The following is a 16,069-nucleotide window of genomic DNA, read 5'->3' as shown; positions in this document are numbered from 1 at the left end:
TTGCAGTGTGAAAAGTACCCTTCCAAATACAAGTTGCAGTAGTCCATAGTAATAAGCAGTAAGTCTTCATTAGTCTTCTTAACACCTCAAGTACACACACAGAGAAGTACAAGAAAAAAATTATAACAAAATACCCCCTCATTGCTAGCTTCAGAGGTAAAACATTAGAGATGCAATTATAGGGCTTTGTATACCCTTATCTCAAATGTGTTCCTCTTCCCTTGTCCTCACTCATTGTTTGTTTTGTACATATTCATATGCGTTTGTGTGTGTGTGTCTTTGAACAATATATGGTACTGTTTGTGATTTCTACAGTTTTATATAAGTCAAGTCTGTGCAAAGAACACTGAATTAGCAGGCCTGAGCTGGCTGACCTTAGAAAGGCCTCTTTGTAAGTTGGGCCCTTGCCTGATACCTGGGAACCTAGATCTCAGGAAGACTCCCACCTTTCTATAATGGTGGCCTCAGCTGTTGGTCAAACCATGTGCCTTATGTTAAACACTTGCTTTCCTTCTGGAGTCTGGAATTTTGGTACATGATTAGCCCTCAAAAATACCCTGGTCCCCGAGACTCCAGTGAGCTTTCCTGACAGGCAGCGTGTCACGCATGCAGTCGTGAATCTGCTGTGGGAATTAAGTGTGTTGTGTACTCAAAGAGGAGTCCGCCTGGCTTCCTTTGTACTTCACCCCATGCACCTTCCCTTTGTGCTTTGGGTCCTTTCACTGTTCTAGGTTGTGGCTGTGTGTAGTCACTGTGCTCAGCCCTGTGAGTCCTCCTGGTAAGTCTTCCAGCTCCTGGTAGTCTTGGGTCCCTGGGGTAGTACCATATTGGGTTTTCTCTGGCGGAGCCAGTGCTGGGATGAGGCAAGCAAAGGCCCCTGGGGTTTAAAATTTAAGGAGCTACGTATTCTCATGGCCATGCAGCACCCAGCCCACAGCTGGCACAACCCCCAGCCTCAGAGTGCCTCGAACTCCACCCTGGTCACTTCTCTTGTTTCACCCTCCCTCCTAGTCCCAGCCTTCCTAGTTGAAACTTTTCATTTTTTAATCCGACATTATGTTTGTGAAATTTATCTTTGTTGAAAAACGTATGTAGCTCTAGTTCTTTTATTTTGACTATTTCCTAGCTATGCTGTCTGATAAGGTAGCCACATGTGCCTTTTTAGACTCAAATTAGACAAAATGAAAAATTAAATTCCCCAATCACACTAGTCACTGTTCACGTGTCCAGTGGATATCTGTGGCTAGTGGTTATGGGACAGTACAGCCAGAGAACATTTCCATGGTCACAGAAACTTTTTGTTATCCCTTTACCTCTTGGTTGAAATTTAGGATGCTTTCAGTTTTCTGTTACTAACAGTGTACAGCTGGGCATGGTGGTGCACACCTGTAATTCCAGCGTTTTAGGAGGCTAGGCAGGAGGATCACAAGTTCAAAGCCAGCCTCAGCAACTTAGCAAGGCCCTGAGCAAATTAGTGAGATCCTGGGGCTGGGGATGTGGCTCAAGTTGTAGCACGCTCGCCTGGCATGCGTGCGGCCCGGGTTCGATCCTCAATCCCACATACAAAGATGTTGTGTCTGCCGAAAACTAAAAAAAAAAAAAAAAAAAAAAAAAAAAAATTAGTGAGATCCTGTCTCAAAAAATAAAAAGGGCTGGGGAAATAGCTCAATGCATAAGCACTCCTGGGTTAAAAAAATGTACCAAAAAAACAAAACAGTGGGCAATGTACATTGTTATATATATCTCTTCATGTACATGTGCAAGAATTTCTCTTGGATTTATATATAAATTGAAATTGAATTGCAAGACAATAGGCTATGAGAATATCCCCTTTCTAGATATTGCCAGTTATGGTTTTCAAAATAATCTCCAGCTCTCACTCCCACTGATTGTGTCCTATTCTTCAGTTTCCTTACTAACCCTTGGTACTGTAAGAGTTTCAAATTTTTGTCTTGATGGGTGTGGATTAGTGGTTTTAGTTGCATTATTCCTTGTTTACTAGTGAGGCTGCACTATTTTCATGTATGTGGACCATTTGCCTTTCTTCTATGAATTACTTTTGTGTATCTTTGCCCCATTTTCTTCTGGATTGTCCTCAACTTGCCTTTACATTCTTATGGTATCTTGATGTTCAGAGTTTTTAAGAATTATTGTAGTTTAATGTCATCAGAATTAATCTATTACAGTGTGTGAGTTTCGGTCTTGCCTACCCTGAGATCAGTATGAAATCACACTGTGTTTTCTTCTGGAAGTTTTACTTTTCATATTTGGCTTTTAAAAATCCACCTGGAGCAAGTTGGAGTTGGAGCTCAAGGGTAGAGCGCTTGCCTAGCACCTGTGAGGAACTGGGTTTGACTCTCAGCGAGATATAAAAATAAATAAATAAGGGACTGGGGCTGGGGCTCAGTGGTAGAGCACTTGCCTAGCATGTGTGAGGCACTGGGTTCAATTCTCACCACCACATGTAAACAAGTAAATAAAATAAAGGTCCATCAACGACAAATAAATAAATAAACATATTGTGTCCATCTGTACCTTAAAAAAAAAATAAAGACAAAACAAAAATCCACCTGGAATTTATTTTTGTGTATGATGTGAGATAACCATTTGATGTGGTTAACCATTTTCCCAGTTCCATTTACTGGTAATTCAGTGATTCTCAAAGTGTGACTCCCTGAGAGGGGACAAGAAGCTTTGGGGCCCACTACAGAGCTTTTGCCTTTTTCATTTGCACTGTGTTTGTATTATTACTACAGAAGTCATGCTAGGCAAACCTGCTGGCACCTTAGAAGAATCAAGGCGCTGTCACTAAGCTGTAGTTACAGGTGTCATTATATTCCTTATTGCTACACATTCAGTGCCAAGACAAAACACTTCACTTAGGAATGTCCTTGAAGAAGCAGTGAAGACTATTAATTAATATTAATTATGACGAAGTTCAGCCCTGTGAGCAGGTCTTTTTAATATTCTGCATGGTGAGATGGGAAGGTCTCAGAGCACTTACCTAGTTGTTTGAGTTGAGGCAGAACTAGTGGATTTTTTTCATGAAACATCATTTTTATGTGAAAGAATGACTGGTAGGCTGTGGTTATTCAGATTAGACTCTTTGACAGATATGTTCTCAGAAAAGAATGAAGTGAGGTGGTCACTTTCAAGCCAACACTGATAGTTGTTGCCAAGACAAAATTTGAGCTTTCAAGCAAAACTTAGAAATTTAGAAATCTTACTACCACGAGCTTAACAACTATTCAGTATTTAAATACTTTTCTGATCATATCAGTGATGATATAGCAAAACATAATAACTTTTTATTTTTCCCCCAGAAAACCAAAATGGACAATAAGTTTCAATGTAACAGTATGAAAAGTTTTTTGATACAGTGTCAGAGTCCACATTGCAACTACTTGCTGCTGGTTGTTAAGTGCAGTAACAAAGCACTATATCCCCATTATCTGAAAAGGTTATGAAAATATTCTGACCTTTTCCAACTATGTATTATTAAAAAACAAACAAATAGGACTGGAGGTGTGGCTCAGTGGTAGAGCGCTTGCCTAGCAGGTGTGAGGGTTTCATCTTCAGCATCATATAAAAATAAAGGCCTTGTGTCCATCTACAACTAAAAACTATCTAAAACAAACCCAGAACAGCCTATTGCAACAGATTGATTGCAGCATAAGTAGGAATTCTGTGATCTTGTGGTGCGCAGTAGTGCATGCTTATAATCTCTGACTCCAAAGGCTGAGGCAGGAGGATCACAGGTTTGAGTTTTGCCCAGGCTGACTTCTTACCAAGTTGCCAGGTCAGCCTGGGCAGCTTGGTGAGACCCTGGCTAGAAATAAAAATAAAAATGGCTAGGGATGTAGCTCAGTGATAGAGTACCCCTGGGATTAATCCCTAGTACTGGAGGGGAAAAAAAATCCAGCTACCTTCCATTAAGGCAGACAGTGAGAAACTTCACAAAAATTATTATTTTTCATGAAATCGGTATGTATGTTAAAATTTTTAATGAACTTTATTTGGTACGGGGATTGAACCCAGGGGCATTTAACCACTGAGCCACATCCTCAGCCCCTTTTCATATTTTATTTAGAGACAGGGTCTCACTGAGTTGCTGAGGCTGGCTTAAAACTCGAGATCCTCCTACCTCAGCCTCCCAAGCCCCTGGGATAATATGTGAGCCACTGTGCCCAGCTATTTATTTTAAACTAATGTACTTTTAAATTTTAATTTGGTTTCTAATGTAGTAAATATCAGTAGGTATAATCCTCATAAATAATAGCACTTAAGCATCCTCACTGAGTTTTAAGAGGACAAATAAGTACAAAGGCAAAAAAATTTGAGACCTTCTGAACTCCCCCTCCCCCACAGTGCTGGAAATGGAGCCAGGGCTTTGCAGGTACTAGGCATGTGTAGCTCCACCCTGAGCTGCACCCCATCCCAGAGACCTTCTGGGCTAGTTTGTCCTTTCCCTCGTGATTGGTCGTGCTGCCTTTGTCACAGAGCAAGTTGCCGTCTATTCACAAGCTCCTACAGGGTTGCGTGTCTTCCTGGGCCAGCACCATATTGTCTTACCTGTTCCCACATCATAATCAAACAACATAATACAAAAGTAATATATGTTCAATGCAAAAAAATTTTTAATAGGACAGAGTTAGAAGAAAGTAAAAAGTTACCCTCTAGAGATAAACTGTTAATATTCTGGTGTTCAGCTTTACCTTCTCTATATGCTATATTTATAATTCATATCTGCATACATGCACTCATGTATACACATACAATATATATGTATACATACTTTTTGCATGTATGTGTCCTTAAAGAAAACAAAGAAAAATAGGATCTTACTTTACCTTGTCTTTTGTATCTATTGTCTTATATTCAGTATTATTATATCTTTCCAGCTTCTTAATGTTCTTCTGTATCATCAGTTTTAGTGTCTTCATGATATTCTGTTTATATGGTTGTACCTGATTTATGAGATCATTTTCTACATTGAAATTTTGGATTGTTCCATTTTTCACTCTTAGTAGCCTGACTTAAAAGTGATTTCCAGTAGCTAGGTGCTGTGGCCCATGCTGTAATCCGACTTACAAGGCTGAGGCAGGAAGGTCACAAGTTCGAGGCCAGCTTCAGTATCTTAGACCTTATCTCAAAAAAAAAAAAAAAAAAGAAAAAAAAGAAGAAGAAGAAGAAGAAGAAGAGGGACTTGGGGATACAGCTCAATGGTGGGCTCAGTCCCCAGGACCAAAAATAAAGAACCTCCTTGCGGCTGAGTCTTCATGCTCATGTGGGATTCCTTAGGATCAGTTCCTAGGAGGCCCAAAATGAGGGCTGGGACCACTTGAACGGGGTAAGGGTCGTGGCCAACAGCTGGACAGGAGAGAGGAGCGAGCAGCTAGTACGAGGGTTTCAGTCTGGGAGAGTCCTCGAGGCGCAGAGTCCTGGCATCACCGCCAGTTTTCATGACTGACGCTCTAGGGTAGGGGCAGGAGGAGGAGAATAAGCCTGTGTGGTGGTGGAGATGGAAGACCTGCCTCACCCACTGCCCAGGGCAGCCAAGGGTCACTGAAAAATGATTTCCTCAAGGACTGAGAGTCCCAGTGCTTCCACTCCTGCGTGATCTGAAGAGGGAAATATATACTGTAGATACGCCATTTCTCTGCGTTTAAGGCCTCCCCCTGGCTTGACTTGTTTGTCGACTGTGGACGGCCTAAAATACTAGGTGGGCGGGGAGTGTGCCACCTTTTATGACATTTGACAGCCAGCTTGTCAGCTTTCTTTATCATGTGCCTGTGGAGTTGGTGGGCAGTGGGCAACTGCAGCAGTGCAGGCAGCCATGGAAACAGCCCTGGGATCAGAAGACCAAGGTGGAGGCCTTGCTCAGCTGTCCCTTATTAGCTGAGTGGATGTGGGGACCTTCTCTGACTTTCCTGGACTTCAGCCTCTGTAACTGTAAAATGGGGCTGGGTAGCGCTGCCTTACTGGATCATTGAAAAGATTAATTTGGGCAGCATGTGTAAGCGTCTGCAGGGTGTAGGACATATGGAACTTCCTAGTAATCTCTTCTGAGTGTCATTTAAGTTTTCCAACTTCAATATCCTCCTGTGATAAATAGGGATAATAATATGTAACTTCTGAGTATTAAATGACAAAATGTAGGAAAGATAAGATGTTAAAGAGAGGGACAAATGTCTTCATATATTTATGTTGCTAGGCACGTTGCCCCAGGTATATGCAGGTGCTACTGACAGCCACCTGAAGGCTGACATTGTCAGGCACAGCAAATTTAGACACTGTGTAGTGAAGAGGAGAGTACGGGTCACAAAGAACGGGCTACTGTAGAACGTCATTTTATGCTAGGATTAGATTTCAAAACAGAGCATGAGGTCTAATCATAAATAGTTAAAATGGGATACCCTTAATTTAGGGACTGAGGGTGTAGCTTACATATGCAAAGACCTGGGTACAGTCCCCAGCAATACCCCCTGCCACTAAAAACTAGAAAATTTCTGAACTTGTCCATAGAGCATCTCTCAATTCAGTAGAAACAGTTTATCCTCCAGCATAGGAATAGATTTCCCTCCTTTTGGTTGAGTATCAGCTGAAATATTGAACTGAGGTTTGGGGGCCTTGCTGAATTAATCTCTTACCATAGGGCAGGAGTGAATGTGGGGACCTTCTCTGACTTTCCTGGACTTCAGCAGACACGAGACCAGTGGAGGGAAGGCAGAGTCACACCTCCCATCACTCTTATGCCATGCTCATCCTGGGTCTTGTACTCAGTTCAGCCCTTATTCCTCTAACAGATATTTATTGAAAGTCTACTGTGTACCAGACTCTTAGGCGCTGGGAACATACTGAAAAAAAACAAAAAAAAAAAACAGACCCAAACCCCTGCCCTCATGGAATCTTAATTCTATGGGGGAGGCAAACAATAAATAAATAAGTAAAAACTAGTTTGTTCGATGGAGTATTGGAGACAAAACAAGGCAAGCGTTAGAAAGTTCTGGAGTGGACAGTTGCAATTTAAATGGGGTGGACTGGGAAGGTCTGCTGGGAAGCTGTGATCTTCACAAGTCCTGCCGGAGTGGACACTGGGGCAGAGGCGGGGTGTGAGCCAGCAGGGAGATCAGCTAGTGCAGAGTCCCTGCCGCCAGCAGGAGGTGCCTGCATGTTTGAGGAGCCCTTGAGGAGCCCGTGAGGCTGGAGGGAAGGAAGCTGTCGGAGTCACGGGAATGAGGTTGGATGTGAAGGGCCTCGTCGGCCATCGTGCTGACCGTGGCCTTTCCTCCGAGAACCCCCAGGAGAGGAATAGGATCACTCTGGCTTGAGTATTGAGAAGAGCCTGGAGGAGGGTGAGGGAACTAGCTGCCAGGGGACTGTCGGAGTGTTCCTTGTGCTCAGCGGAGGTTTGGATCAAAGTGGTGGGAACTGATTAATTCTGGCTGTTTAGAAATCAGAGGCCGCAGTGCACTTCCTGTCATTGGATGTGGGATATGAAACGGTGAATTCAGGGACGCGGGTGGCTGAACTCACCGCTGAGGTGGGGAAGGCTTGGGAGGAGCTGCGGGGGGCTGGGTTGGGGGGAGCTAGGTATGGCGTGGGTTGAGACCTGCAGACACTGGTGGGGAGGTGGGGAGTAGGCGGAGGCGGGGTGTCTAAACCTGGAGGTATAAGTTCAGGCTGGAGGTTACTGGGGGATCAACAGGACATAGGTAACATTTAAAAGCAGGAGGTGGGGTGAGTTCTTCCAGAGAGCGAGTATTATTGGAGAAAGGTCCGAAGCCTTGGGCCCCGGGGTAGCCAGGGTTAGGGGGGCAGGAGTGAGGAAGGAGCCAGCCCTGGAGGCCGGTAAGGAGTAGCCAAGGGCTGGGCTGGGAAGAGTCAGGGGAGTGAGGCGACCTGGACTCAGGTGTGTCAGGCTGAGGGGCAGAGACACCCACTCACTGCTGGAGCAGCCATTTCTTTCTGAGCACCAGCAGGTGTGCTTGGACACTATGAAATGCAGGTGTGAAAACTCACTGACCCAGCAGCTTGTGGGAGTCCAGGACAGGCACTTGGAATCGGGACACACACATTCAGGCCAAGAAAGGCCTGTACAAGGGGCTCTCACAGCCAGGCACTCCTCAGAGCACTTGTGAAGATTCCAGGGGAAACCACAGGAGATGCTCAGCCGGACCCAGGAACTGGGGACTCTGAAGGGCCAGGCCTCTGCCTTGGGTGCGGAGCACTGAAGTGCAGGCTCTGGGGCTCGGAGCCCTGGAGGATGCCCCTGTGCACACCTGTCCCCTGGATTCATTCCTCACCCCCATCAATGAATTCACACCACTCTTGTCATTCCAAGAAATCTTAATTTCTTTATTGTTTGACTTTTTGACTCAACAATTTTTTTAAAACTTTTTGTTTTTTTCTGAAACGTTCTTGTTATGAGCCTTTTGTTTTGTTCTCGTTAAATGCACTCGACCCAAAATTGGTTTGGCATATCGAAAAGGAGACCAAAGAGGGAAGGACTCGGGGGTGTGGGAGGGGGAGGAGGCCCGAATGAACAGAGAGAAGTTGAGGATGAGAGTAGAAAGAGGAACACAGAGACAGCGAGAGAGACACGGGAGAGAGGCAGAGACAGAGAGGGAGGGCCGGAAACCCAAAAGGAAAATCCAGAGAGAAAGAATTGGTAAGATTTAGGAGCAAATGAATTCAGGAGCTCAAGGAAGGGAGGAGAGGAGACCAAGACCCTTCTCTATACCGTGGGGGCGTCAAGGCACCAGGTCTGGTTGGGGTGGGGGGACACCTAGGCTGTCTGGGTGGCTTTGCGCTGGACTGCAGTGGTGTCCAGCCCCACCAGGGGGCCCTGCCACACAGCTCTGAGGCCTCCTTACCACCTTGGTGACTGATTCCAGCTGGGAAGGGGAACCAAGGGCCCAGCTACACCCTCTCTCCCTGTGATTGTCGTCTGGAGAGATGGGCAGGGCTGGCCAGGGGAGAGGAGGCAGGACTCCGATGCTTTCCCAGCCCCTCTGGGTGCTCTCGGCCTCCCAGCCCTCTCACTGGCGTTGGATGGAGGCAGTCTCAGGCCTGGTCTGGGCCAACTCCGTCTCCCCTAGGCCGGCCCTTCACGGACGCTAGCCGCCCTCCAGAGTGAGCCCCAGGCCCAGTGAAGTCAAGCGAGGGCCAGGGAGCCGTCCACCCACCTCCTCGTGGAGTTGCCTGACAGCGCTGTCCCCGTCTTCCCTCTCCGTCCCCGTCTAGTCTAGCCCTCACCCATGCTCTTCTGGTGAAATGGGTTAAGACTTTTTACTGGAAAAAGCCAGAGATGGAACTCGACCCCACCTTCTCCCCTCATCTCTTCCCCTACATGGGACAAACCACCATCTTTGGTCTGACCCCTTCTCCCCTAATTGATGGGGACAAGCCAGCCCCAGCTCCCCAGGAGAGGGAAGGGGGCTTTCTAGCAGCAAAAAGGGTCCCTCCAGCCACCTACCTGTCCCCTTCCCTCCAGTTCCTTCCTAGAGCCCCTCCCCCTTAACCCAAAGAAGTTCATGGCAGCAGCAGGCTGAGACCCAAAGATGTTTGAAAACTCATGGCACTTGTGAGAAAAGAGGGAGGGGCAAGAGAGGTCAGAGCAGAGGTGGGGGCCACCTCTGGGGAAATGGCAATGAGGGGCTGCGCTAGGGTGGCAATGGGGCTGCGCTACCCCCAAAGAGTTGGGGCAAGGGTCTGGGGAAGGCCAGGCTGACGGGCTGGAGAGGACGGGGCAGGTATCAGGACGCATCCCAAGCCTGGAGCGTCCGGGTGCTAGGAGTGTGCAGTAGAGGTCTCAGGACAGGGGCGTCCTGACCCCAGGCTTGGTCCCTGGTTTGCCTCCCCTGCAGGGGGAAGGGAACGTGATGGCTCACCTGTCCCCTCCTCCCCCGGAGAGAAAACCACCTCACACCAACCCACCCTCCCTCAGCCACACCTCCACCATCAAACCCTCTGTCCTCTACTCCCCCCGGCTCTTCCCGCATCCACCTCTCCAGATGGTGAGTCAGCCTCCTCTTCCCTGCCTGCCTGAGTCCCAGAAGCAATATACACGAAGCAGGAACTCAAAGGGGTAGCGCAGCCATCTTGGCAAAAGCATCTTTGGGTGCGAGGGTGTCTCCCCCGGGCCAGTGGGGAGGGGAGGGGAGACAGGCCTCTGGCCTGGGGCAGGCAGTGAGGTACACGCCCCAGGAGGGCTGACTGATGCCAGGGGCAGACAGAGCAGGAAAGGAGGTGACAGGACGGGTGCCGGGAAGGAAACGGGTTCTTTGTTTCGCTGTTGCTTCTCGATTTTGTTAGAACTCTGTCTCTGGATTGTAAAAAGCTGCTCTGGCGGCCCGCCCACCCGGCTGGGATGCACATACACGGAGAAGTCCTGGCTGCCGGGCCGCGGTGCTGCTCTGCTCCGGAGAAAGTCCGGGCTGGCCTGGGCCGCAGGTGCCCGGTGGCTTCAAGTGATGAGATTTTCTTTCTTTCTGTTTTTGTTTTTTTGTGGTTTTTTTTTGTCTTTTTTTTCTTTTCCATTTCGTTGAAATATTTACAGCAATGGGGGAGGAGGAGGAGGAGGAGAGGAACGGGTAAGAGGGCCCCCTAGGGAAAGATCCAAGCCCAGGACCCACTCCCCAGGGAGATCCAGACCCAAAATCTGCTCCCCAGATAGCTGAGCCCACAGGACTGGGAACTGCCCAAATATGGCCACCCCTGTGGGCTAGGGGCCCTGCGGGGAGTTGTGCTTCATCAGGAGTCACCCCAAGGGAGGGGGTCATTGGGTGCACTCTTGGAGGGCTGAGGGGGCAGGCTTGCTGGGAGGCGGGGACAAACAGCAAGGGGAAAGGAGCTTCGGAGAAAGTTCAACCTTTAAACCACCAGCGGCCACTGCCCGTCTCCCCTGGGCCAGAGGCCCACATCCAGGGAGCAGGAAACCACTGTGCAGGAGGAGCCTGTCTGTCCTTCTGCCCCTCTGCTCCCTTCTGGTGCAGCCAGAGAAGAGCAGCTGGCGGGCTGGACCCAGTGGGGCTTCTGGCAACCTCAGAAGCTGCCCTCCACCCAAGGGAACCAACCTCACTCCCTCCAGGGGACAGGAGGGATAGGGGAAGGGAGGAGTCAGAAGTGGGCTGCACCCTGCGGATCTCCCTCCTCACTCCCTGGGGGACTCTGGGCTCCTCCTCACTGCACTTCCCCCAGATAGAGCTGGTGCGCGTGGCTGGTGGGAAACCCTGTCTGTAACCCTGGCACCTTGGGCCTCCACATCAGAGCCCATTGAGGGGACTGTGGGGCCCATGGCCGAGGGGTGCGTGGAGAGAGTGGCCCACCAGCCACTGCCTCCATCAATCTCCCTCTCCCACCAGAGCCCCGCCCAGGTTCCTTCCCTGGCCTGGGCCACCAGCCCCTGGTCCATGAGGTCCCCTCAGAGACTAGTGACCAGCTGCATCTGCCCATCCCCATCAGGCCCTGGCCCCTCGAGGCCTGGGGCTGCCAGGTAGCCCTCATGGCTAGGCCTCCGCACCTGGTAGTAGCCCTGCAGGGGGTTCCGGGCCACCAGGGCCGGTGGGCGCGAGGTGTAGTAGATTTCGGGGGGGCCAGGAGGTGCGGGTGGGGGTGGGGGCAGGGCCTCACTGGGCCCCTCGGGGCTGCTGTCCGGGTAGGAGGGCGAGTCCCGCAGGTTGGCCCCGCTGGCATAGAGGGAGTCCCGGCCCGGAGGGGAGGATAGGGGCCGGCTGGTGGCGCCATCCTCCGCTGTGCAGCTCTCCGACTCATCCAGGTCACTCTGATACAGCACCGACTGGGCCCGGGGCAGCAGCAGTGGCTCCTCGAGGGCCTTATAGAGAAGTTCGATCTCCGCCCGGTCAGCACCCCCGGGCCCACCGGCCTCCTCCTCACCACCACCCCCTGGTACAGGTGGCACAGGGGGCTCGGGTGGCGGAGGGCCCTTGGCCCCGCTGCTGCTGCCTCGCAGGTTGTTGTGCACCAGCTCCGAGATGATCATCTTCTCAAAGGCGGCAGCATCGGCCAGGTTCCGGCCTCGGGGTGGCTCCGGGCCCCCGTCCCCTGGAGGGAAATCCCCACTTCGCAAGGAGTAACTGTTGTTGAAATTGCCATTAAGGGGCAGGGTGTCCATGCCGCAGGCTTCCCGGCCTCCCAGGGGGTGCTCTGCAGGGCAGAAGGGGCAGGTCAGGAGGACAGGGGCCTGGTTGCCTCGGCAGGGAGAAGGGTGCAGTCACTGGAGAAGGGGAAGCTTGGTTGGACTGGGTCTTCCCTGGCTCGCCCCTGTCCTCTGGGGACTTCAGTTTCACACTGCCTCTCTTCCTCACCTGCTACAGGGACAACAGCCCCGCAGTAAGTTGGGGGGCCCCTCCCAACTGGAGGTTCAGAATCTCTGCAGTATGAGGAGGCCTGGTTAACTGTGCTCAGAACCTGATCACCTTTATTCCCCACCGAAGGCCCAAACCATGACCACATCCACTCAGCGGCCATGCCACAGACTGTGCTGGGCAGGAGTGCATTGTGAGTTCCCCTCGTCCCTAAGGGAGACCATCTGAGAAGGCCACTAATTGTTCCTCTGCCAGCTTTGGAAAAGTTACCATAAAGAGTCATACTTACTAGGTTCCCGGTAGCTCCCTGCAAGGTGCCAACCAGGAGAGAAGGAGGAGGTGAGAGTAAGTTAGAATGCAGAGTCCAAGCCCAAGTCCAGGGACCTGAACTGGACCCCTCTGGACCAAACCCCAGGCGGCCTCCCCCCTGGGCTGTTGCCTCCCCCAGCGCTCGGCCTCAGAGCACCCTCACCTGGGGAGTTGAAGACAGGGGGCGACGAGGGATTGAAGCCCACTGACTCCGCGATGAGGGTGTTGTAGGGGCTGGTGCCCCCACGTGGCTGCAGCACAGGGTTGGTCAGTAGGTGGTTCCCCATGGTACCTGCCCAAGGGTTCAGAGGTCACAAGGAAGCCCCAAGACATTGGGGCCAAGAGCCTTTGAGGGACAGGAGCCAGGACAGAAGGCTGCTTTCTCACCTCGGTTGAGGGTGGGGGTGCTGTTGATGTCGCCTGCCATGAAGGAGGACTCCGTCTGTTTTCTCACGGTGTCATTCCACATCCTCCGAATTCGGCTCTGGGAACATAGCCCAGGCATGAGGGGGTCCTAGGGCCACCCACCCTCCAGCATCACTCTGAGACTGCTTTCCAGATGAACGCCATTGAAGACCCAGGCCAGGCACTCCCCTGCCCTTTGGGTTCTAAGTTCCAATACTCAGTCCCAGGGAGTCCTGCTTGGTGACCTGCCCTGCCCTGCCCCAGTACCTGGGTCCCTGTGTAGTAGCGGGTGTTGCTTCGCATGGCTGAGGTCTTAAGGGAGCCGTGAGTACCCCCTGGTGGGGAACGGATGCAGCAGTAGGAGTGACGCAGGCACTTGCTGTACTCCTTGTGCACCTGGGGGACGAGGGGACAGTCAGCTATCAGGAGATGCCAACCTCCTTTGTCATCCAGACACCACAGGGTGGCTGGAGAACAGGCTGCCCTGGGAGTCCAGAGACTGAGCTCCCAGAGGGTATGTTCCCTGTTTCAGTGCCTGGCAGGCCACAGAAAACTTGCTGTCATCTGTCCCCCAAAAGCCAACTGTTCACACATTCTCTCACTCTCTTCTCACTTGGGCCTATCTTCTTTTCTCCACCTCCACTAACCATTTCTCATTCATTCATTCACAAACTCAGCAGCTCTTTAATGAGCATCTGCTATGTGCCAGGCAGAGTTTTGGCCCCTGGAAAAGTAAAGCACACAGTGGGAACAAATCCCTACCTCGCAGTGCTTATATCTTAGCAGACAGAGACAGAATGTGGATAAAAATATAAACACCAGTTGTTCCTTGGTATCTTTGGAGGATTGGTTCCAGGACCTTCCTTAGATACCAAAATCAGCAGATACTTAAATCCCTTATATAAAATGGCATAGTATTTGCATAACCTTTGCACATCGTCCCATACACACACACACACACACACACACACACACACACACACACGTATGCATACATATATGTACATACATTGAACCCAGGGCCTCAGGCAGGTTAGGTGAGCCCTCTACCGCGAACTACATCCCCAAGCCCTCTCTCATAAATATTTAAGTCATCCCTAGATTACTTGGATACACTGGGATACAATGTGAGTGCTACGTAAATAGCTGTTTTAGTGTATTGTTTAGGGCATAACAACAAAAAGTTTGTACATGTTGAGCAGTTTCTTTTTCTCGAGTATTTTCATGGGCAGCTGGTCACATCTGCAGATGCAGAACCTGGGGATACAGAGGGGCACCTGAATGCCATGCAGCGTGTCGGACAGCGATAGGTGCCATGGAGAGAACTGCAGCTGGGAAGGGGGTTGGGCAGTGCTGGCGCGTGTGTATTAGTGTGCGTGGAAATAGACCGCGGAGGCCTCATTACGAATCAGATGTCTTGGCCAAGAAATAAGTAGCAGACCCTCAGATACCTGGGGAAGGACATCAGGCCAAGGGAGGAAGAGGGCCATGTCCGGAGGAGGGTCCTATCTAGGTGGCCAGGAGAGTAGAAGTGAGTGAGGGCAGAGGGGGAGGGAGCCAACAGGGGTGGTCCAACGTATGGGCCTGGGGTCCCTGTAAGGACCTTGCCATGCAAGGACTCCAGGATGATTGTCTGGGTGAGCCATCCGACAGGCTTCTGTGTGTGTGTGTGTGTGTTTTAGTGGGTGGGGTGGAACCCAGGGCCTCATGCATGCTGGGCCAGGGCTCTAGCACTGAGCCCTGCCCCCAGCCCACAGGATGGCTTTGAGTGGAGCAGAAAGAGGGTCAACCTTCCTTGCACAGGGATTCTAGGGTCTTGCTTCCGCTATCCCAACGACCTTGCTGTTCCCCACTGCAGCCCAACAACCACCTGACCATGTCCCCTCACTGCCTTCAGGATGCAGCCTAAGAGCCTTGGCTCAGTGCCTCAACTTTGGCCTCAGTGTGCCGCCTGCAAGCCCATCTCCAAACTCCCTCGCTGCTCTTCTCCATAGATGTTTTTTTAAGATCTGGATTTTAACACATTTATTTAAAAACGGACCTTTCTATCACCACAGAATTCACAGTTCTTTCTAGAACTACTGAAGAGGGAACGTTCCATCTGGAAGATGCCCAGTCGTCTCCCACCGCGGGCCCCACACTAGTGGGAGCAAGCCCGCCAGCTGTCTGTCCTGCCTTCTTGCTCCTAAGCTGTTGCACCTGTGATACACACTGGAGGCTCAAAGAGGTGCCTGAGTTCCCTTTGCCCTTGCCTGCCTCGCCTGAGACCGAAAAAGTCTGAGGAGCTCCACCCCAGGCCCCCGATCTCACCTTTTTCTGTAAGGCGCAGTGAAAGACGAAGATGAAGACCCCCTGGAAGGCGTTGAAGGTAGTAAAGAGATAGGCCATGACCACTGACTCCTTGTTGATGAAGAGGAGGCCAAAAGCCCAGGTAAGACCCAACAGGAAGAGCAACGCAATGGCCCCCAGGGCCCAGGATCTGGGGGTGCGGGGGGACAGACAGGTCAAAGTACCCTCCAGGAGAGACAGCTGTAGCCCAGGCCTCCCCCAGAGCCCTGATGCCCCCATGTGGTGTGAGGGGCTTTGGGGTGGGCTGGGCACTATTTGCAAAGATCCAGCTTGGGGCTGAATAGGCCTCCACGCTCCTAACCCAGCCGGGCCTGGTGGGGAAGCACTGGGTCCAAGTCAGAGTGTGCAGACCTCAGTCACTCCCTCGATGGTTGAATCATTTTGGTAATTTTTCCAAACCACTTAAACTACATTTTATAGCCCATTTTTCTTTTCTTTTCTTTTTTCCCCCAGTACTGGGGATGGAACCCAGGACCTTGGCATGCCAGGCAAGCACTTTACCACTGAGCTACACCCTCTCTCTATTTTTCTTTTAATTGCCTTCAAGTGGACTCATGTTCTGAACCTGGCCTCACCCTTGGCAGTTACGCCCCCGATGGCAAGGGCTGGAAGGGCTATCACTGTGCTTTCTCATTAAGTAGGTACAAAGTGAACCCATCCGTCTTGATATTTAAAAT

At 50.6% G+C, this 16,069-nt stretch overlaps 1 protein-coding gene across 9 annotated transcripts in view; it reads right to left on the bottom strand.

Annotated features, from left to right (window-relative positions):
- Nucleotides 1–9,974: 9,974 nt before the first annotated feature.
- The window catches only part of Adgrl1 (adhesion G protein-coupled receptor L1), a 42,800-nt gene continuing 36,705 nt past the window's right edge, over nt 9,975–16,069 (bottom strand). For all 9 annotated transcript variants that reach the window (XM_076847314.2, XM_076847323.2, XM_077109399.1 and 6 more), the window contains 6 exons: nt 15,354–15,522; nt 13,311–13,439; nt 13,026–13,122; nt 12,802–12,930; nt 12,619–12,636; nt 9,975–12,168 (listed from right to left, as the gene is read on the bottom strand). In XM_076847314.2, coding sequence (XP_076703429.1) covers nt 11,426–12,168; nt 12,619–12,636; nt 12,802–12,930; nt 13,026–13,122; nt 13,311–13,439; nt 15,354–15,522 — 1,285 coding nt within the window. In that variant the 3' untranslated portion in view covers nt 9,975–11,425. The remainder of the gene's footprint in view (nt 12,169–12,618; nt 12,637–12,801; nt 12,931–13,025; nt 13,123–13,310; nt 13,440–15,353; nt 15,523–16,069) is intronic.

The sequence above is a fragment of the Callospermophilus lateralis genome, chromosome 1, assembly GCF_048772815.1.
Source record: "Callospermophilus lateralis isolate mCalLat2 chromosome 1, mCalLat2.hap1, whole genome shotgun sequence".
NCBI classification, from domain to species: Eukaryota; Metazoa; Chordata; class Mammalia; order Rodentia; family Sciuridae; genus Callospermophilus; species Callospermophilus lateralis.
This window is presented reverse-complemented; position numbering and strand designations above follow the sequence as displayed.